Source organism: Silene latifolia, chromosome Y (genome assembly GCF_048544455.1).
Source record: "Silene latifolia isolate original U9 population chromosome Y, ASM4854445v1, whole genome shotgun sequence".
Taxonomy (NCBI): domain Eukaryota; kingdom Viridiplantae; phylum Streptophyta; class Magnoliopsida; order Caryophyllales; family Caryophyllaceae; genus Silene; species Silene latifolia.
Genome location: NC_133538.1, coordinates 119121490 through 119127830, shown reverse-complemented (window position 1 = coordinate 119127830; position 6341 = coordinate 119121490). Strand labels below are relative to the sequence as shown.

The following is a 6341-nucleotide window of genomic DNA, read 5'->3' as shown; positions in this document are numbered from 1 at the left end:
TGTGAGATGAATGAGAAACCTGAACAGAAAATTGCTAGATTCTTAGAGGGTCTTGATAAAAAGATTGCTAGCAGAGCTAGATTACAACAAGTTTGGTCTTTTGATGAGGCAGTTAGTTTGGCTTTAAGAGTTAAAAAGTTGGGAAAGGGGAAGACTTTTGTACCCAAACCTCCAACAAGAACACTATTCTATAGACCACCTGTTAGGGTCAATATAGGAGAGCCTACCACCACTCCAAAGCCACATGTTGTTGACAAGGGGAAAGCCACCGACTTTCGTCAAATGAAAACCATTCCTCTGAAAAAATGATTCCAATGTCAAGGATATGATCACTTTGCTAAAGAGTGCCCTTCTAAGAGAGGTTTTAGTACTTTACAGGTGGTACATTGGGGGGGGGGGGGGGGGGGGGATGAGATTCTGGTATGTGACAATGAGGGGGAATCTCAGGTTGAGGCCAGTGATGAAGTTGAGGAAACTGAGATGGTTGTTTTGCCAGACTCAGGTCTGAACCTTGTGACTTGGAGGGTTATGCATGCCCAACCCCAACCCTTTGAGATCGACCAAAGACAATAAATATTCAGGTTTAGATGCATCATAAAGGAAAGGGATTGTTATCTGATTTTTGATTGGGGTAGTTGCACCAATGTTGCTTCTAAAACCTTGATTGAAAAGTTGAGCCTACCTACTCAGGACCACCCTTAACCTTACAAAATGAGTTGGTTGAACAAAGGAGTTAAAGTAAGGGCTGATAAGCAGTGTTTGGTTCCTTTCTTTATTAGAAAGGATTATTCAGATGAGGTTTTATGTGATGTGCTGCCAATAGATGCCTATCATCTGTTACTGGGGAGACCATGGGAGTTTTACAGAGACTATGTGCATCAGGGAAGGGAGAACACCTACTCTTTCATTTTGGGGAAGAATAAAATTACCCTGACACCCCTACCGCCATCTCTGAAGTATACAGAACCACCCAGTCTTGTTGAGCATTCCGAAGAAGTATTGATGATTGGTGAATCAGAACTGATTCAGGAGCTGAATAGCAGGGAGATTATCCTTATTCTCCTTGGTAAAGAAATATCATAAAAGGCAGGGTTACCTTTACCTGCAAAAAATCAAATAGATGTTGAAAGCTTATGGAGATGTGTTCCTTGAAGAATTGCCCAGTGGATTGCAACCTTTGAGAGGTATATAACATCATATTGATCTCATCCCAGGAGTTGTGATACCAAACAGGGCAGCCTATAGAAGTGATCCAAAGGCAACAATAGAATTACAGAAGCAAGTGGAGGAACTGATGAGCAAAGGGTTTGTGAGAGAGTCCTTAAGCCCTTGTGCAGTGCCTGTATTGCTTTCGCTAAAGAAAGATGGCACCTGGTGAATGTGTACTAATAGTAGAGCTATTAACAACATCATTGTCAAGTACAAGTTCCTTATTCCAAGGCTAGATGACATTCTAGATGAGCTCAGTGGGGCAAAAATATTTTCAAAGATAGATTTGAGGCAAAGATATCACCAGGTCAGAATCAGAGAGGGGGATTAATGGAAGACAGCATTCAAAACCAAGCATGGTCTTTATAAATGGCTGGTTATGCCCTTTGGCCTGTCAAATGCTCCTAGTACATTCATGAGGCTAATGACAGAAATTCTGAGAGCTTATTTGGGAAAATTTATTGTGGTTTATTTTGATGACATCTTGGTCTATAGTTTATCCAAGGATGAGCATGTGAAACATCTGCAATAATTATTTAAAACACTCAGAGCAAACAAGCTGTATGGGAAGTTAGAAAAGTGTGCTTTTATGCAAGCTGAAGTTTAGTTTCTTGGCTTTGTGATATTTCATAAAGGGATATCTGTTGATCCATCCAAAATTAAAGCAATCAAAACTTGGCCAACTCCATGGAACATCACTGATATCAGTTGTTTTCACGATTTTGTTTCTCTTTAGAGAAGATTTATCCAAGGGTTCAGGTTAGTCATGGCACCTGTCACAGGGTGCAGGAAAAAACGGGAATTTAAATGGAATGAAAAGGCTGAAAAATCCTTTGAGGAAATTAAGAAGCTGCTATGCAAGTAATACTCGCCCTGTTAGGGACTTGTTGATAGACTTGTTGACCATGAGAGGCCTTTAGTAAGGGAGACAAAGGGAGACTACGTTGTTATCGTAACTTAATACTTGACCTAGTAGAAGTCACTCGGCCAAGTAACTGAGGTACTCGACCGAGTGCGGCGTACTCGGCCGAGTAGATCTATACTCAACTAAGTACCACGTCTAACATCATGTTTATATAAAACATATTGACTAAAACGTAATTCATTTTCACGATTCATTTTAAAATTTCTGAACCTAATTTCTCTCTATCCCAATTCTCTCATCTCTTTCTACCCATCTTGAGTAGCCTTGAACCTTAATCCGGGAAGGGAGATAGTCTATGCATGAGGTCATCGAGTCGGGTTGTCACTGCCATCGGCATCGGTTTGTTCTTCAAGGTGAGTTTGCGAATAATTAGTTATCTTACAGTAGATCTTGAATAGCGTAGTGATAGGGAACGCTTGTTGTTGTAGGGTACAATATGGAGTCTAGCTTACTGTGATGTGATTGATGTGTTTCTATGGAATAGTAAAAAGGTAGGGTTTCGCTACTCAGTTGATTGTATAATTGGTAAAGGTTGATTGTGGTTGATTATGTAACATGTATCATTTGGATTGAGATGGATTGAGATGAATTGAGATTATATCGTTGTTTTATTGTTGTCATAGGACCATTTTTGGGAGATGGTTCCAACCGCATGTTCGCCTCTTGTGGTTCCCGTCACAAGGGAGATGTGCACATTAATGATCTGGGTTCGCTCGTTGGGATGAGCGGGGATTTGGTGGGCAAGGCTGTGGTCCCCCACTGGCGGTGTGGGTTATCTGTTGCGATGGGTAACCTGGCAGGGCTACACACTTCGGTGTGTCATCAGTTACTAATGATTGATGGAGTTTGGAGGATTGATTGGTTACTGTGTGTATTGGATTACATTATTGTTGATTCTTATTTTGATTGTGCATTTGACTGACCCCGTTTATTATTTTCAAAACTGTGGTGATCCATTCGGGGATGGTGAGCAGTTGGCTTAGCAGGTATTAGATGTTGATTTTGCATGCGGGATATGGACGGGATCATGTTTTCATGCTGTTTAGCTAGCTTCCGCTGTTAGTTTAAACTTTAGTTATTCTTTTCATTTCATTTTGAATTTTTATCTCATTTTCGTTTTTATTTGATTAATCAGTAGAATACATTTAATAAATGTTTTTTTATGGTCTATTTGATATACTTACCTCGGGCAACCGAGATGGTAACGCCCTTACTTATTTGGGAAGGCCTGGTTAAGGCTCCTTGGTAAGTGGGGTGTTACAAATAGGCTACTCGGCCGAGTAGGTCAAGTACTCGACCGAGTACCCCCAAAATCAGCTGGTTCAGCTTTAATATTTCTAGAACACTATAAATAGCCAACTCTCTTATTTCACGACTCATACTCTTCATATCACACTCAATTTTCCCAAAATTTTCTCTCCTAAGATAAACCTTGGTGATTCTTGGCCACTTTGCTCTCGAATTCATCCTCTTGCCTTTCACCCTTCCAATCAATTTCCAACCCAAGGTAATGCGTCTTTAAAAGCTTATTTTTTTCATTTAATCCATTGTGTAAGTTGCCCAAATATGAAAATTTCCACTCTTTAAATTCAAACAATCATGTTGAAATGTTGTTAATTTATTAATAGTTACGTCAAATAAACTGTTTACATATGGAAAAGACGATTTCTAAGCCCAAAATTTCAAATTTTGTACCGAAAAGTTTCTACGGTTTGCCCAAAATTTTTGATTTTAGGTCACTTAGATTCTTTGTAGCATGCTTATAAAAGTTCAATTGGTGTTAATAGTACTCTATCAAGTGATTACCTTGTCTCTTTTGATAGAAAAATCCGTCTTAAACTTTGTCTTAAAGGAAAATAAAACCGAAAATCCCTCTTGATATAGTGTAAATTCCGGAAAATTCTTGTTGAACTTTTATTCTTGCAGCATGCCGAAAGTTAGAGCACCTCCCAAGAAGAGAACCCGCGCCAATACCATGGTGGAGCAAGGATAATCAAGCGAGGAGCCACTTGTTCCTCCGGTGGACCAATATCCGACAGTAATATTTGCTGACTTTGAGCAGCGGGCTGCTTTTGTGTCCTTAATGGGTTGTACTATGAGGCCAACCCGGTGTGTGGATCCGGAAGTCTTGAAAAACCTGGGTATTGAGTCGGATATAGTGCATATATTCGAAACTTGGGAATGGAGGGGTTGTATCACCTCCGAAAGAAGTCCTACCCCTTTCTTACCTTCGAATTTATGAGTTCATTTATGTATGACGTTGGTAAAAGACTATCTGTTTCCGTCTCTTGAACACCGACCATTCCTTAACCCTTGACCAGTTTGCGGAGCATTTGGGGTTAGAACCTGAGCATGAAGGGTACTTCAGTGATGTGGCGACGGAGAGTGGGGCTCCTAGCTACCTTCCTTACATCTCGGGCCGACCCGCCCCTACCTCTAGTGCCTTGTTAATCAATGATGTCCAACGTGTGTCGCTCCGCATTTTCTTGAGGATGTCGACTTGCTTGCTTTACGGTCGGAATGACGCAAGCAAGTTAAACACCCATTAGGTGATGCTTTTGATGTCCTATCTTAACCCCTTTCGGAGGGAGCAATTTTACTACAGTGCTCCCGGTGTGGTGTGTGCCAGCTTGGCACTTATAGTCCATTCTATGAACCGTTACCTTAGTTGTGGGGCCATAGTGACCCGATTGGCTCAGCGGCTGACCGACATTGTAGCCTCGGCTAAGTCGACTTCTGCTTTGTTTGAGACCGCCCCTACCATAGATGGAGCTTACTTGTGCCACGTGAAGTGGTTGAGGAGGTTGAACGATGGATCCTTAGCGTGGAGGGTGAAGGGTGTAACATCTTCACACTCCAAGTGCCTTACCAGGACCACTTAAGGCATGGAAATGCTACCATCTCGGTTTCCCGAGGCAATGTATATCAAATAGAGAATAACGAAACGTACTTTAATAAATAAATTTAAAGTGATACATGTCCAAACCAGAACTATTAAAGGAAATACAACCGTTCCAAAATGCTAACTAAAATAAAGTAAATAAACGTTCAAAAAACAGCGGAAGACTTCTAGACATCTCATGATGACTCAACCTAGCTATCCCATGCGCATCCATCTCAAACCTGCTAAAATAACTGCTCACCATCCCCGAATGGATCACCACAGTTTTCAAAACATTTAAATGGGGCCAGTTACTGATTACACAAAAACAATACAACAAAAACAATACACAATTACCCAATCTCCATCATAACTCCATATACCTGACTGCACACTAAGTGTGTAGTCCTGCCAGAATACTCATCGCAACAAATATTCCACACCGCCAGTGGGGGACAGCAGTCATTCCCACCTAAGCCCCGCTCATCTCATCCGATCGATAACCCATGTTCCTTAATGTGCACATTCCCTTCTGTGGCGGGTTCCACAAAGGGCGAATCAAGGGCGTGAAGCCACTCCCGCAAGGGACTCCACTCAGCCGAGGGCGCACCTCGTGAACCACAGACAAACAATCATAACCAACTATACAATCAACAATCACCAATACCAATTCCAATATGATATGAATCAACAACAATAAACAACCGTCAACAACACTATGAAACCAATAACCGAGTAGGGAACCCTACCTGGAAAAGCAATCACCAAGATCGTCACACTCAGCTAATCAAAACCGTTCTTCAACAAAATCACCTCCTATCAAACATACAATCATACAATCACCATCTAATAGTCACAATACTCCCAAAACCCCCAATTTACCCAATTAAGGTTTTAACCAAAATCAAAGAAATGATATAAAAACCATAGTAGGATCTTACCCACAATATTACGGTCTCAACGGCGTAAAGAACACAACGAACCGACAACTCTAGCCCTTAGGATTTGATAGAAATGCGAGAGAATGATGCAACGTAGTTTTGTTTTCTTTTGTGAAGGTTTTAAAACAAGGTAGATAGGTAAAAGAAACTGACGGAAACCTTTATATAACCTTTTCACGCATTATTGTCAAACCCGGCAAAACCCGTATAACTCGACTTACTCGATCGAGTGAGTCACTTTCTCGATCGAGTGACACCTACTCGATCGAGTACCCCACTTACTCGATCGAGTACCCATCAGACAGAACACTGTTTCGAAACCAAAACTGACTTACTCGACAGAGTAAGCCTTACTCGATAGAGTACTCAACAATACAGAAAACCG

At 41.2% G+C, this 6341-nt stretch overlaps 1 protein-coding gene across 1 annotated transcript; it reads left to right on the top strand.

The window, feature by feature from the left end:
• The first annotated feature begins 711 nt into the window (after positions 1-711).
• Positions 712-1378, top strand: LOC141628799 (uncharacterized). The gene is made up of 2 exons (XM_074441898.1): positions 712-1066; positions 1215-1378. The coding sequence occupies exons 1-2, from the start codon at positions 712-714 to the stop codon at positions 1376-1378; spliced, it is 519 nt and encodes a 172-aa protein (XP_074297999.1).
• The last annotated feature ends 4963 nt before the right edge of the window (positions 1379-6341 follow it).

What these genes read in the sequence shown, in the direction of transcription:
- LOC141628799 (XM_074441898.1), top strand. Translation starts at nt 712, where the DNA reads ATGAGTTGGTTGAACAAAGGAGTTAAAGTAAGGGCTGATAAGCAGTGT. An exon ending in GATTATCCTTATTCTCCTTG is followed by an intron (nt 1,067 to 1,214) that starts GTAAAGAAATAT and finishes ATCTCATCCCAG; the next exon opens with GAGTTGTGATACCAAACAGG.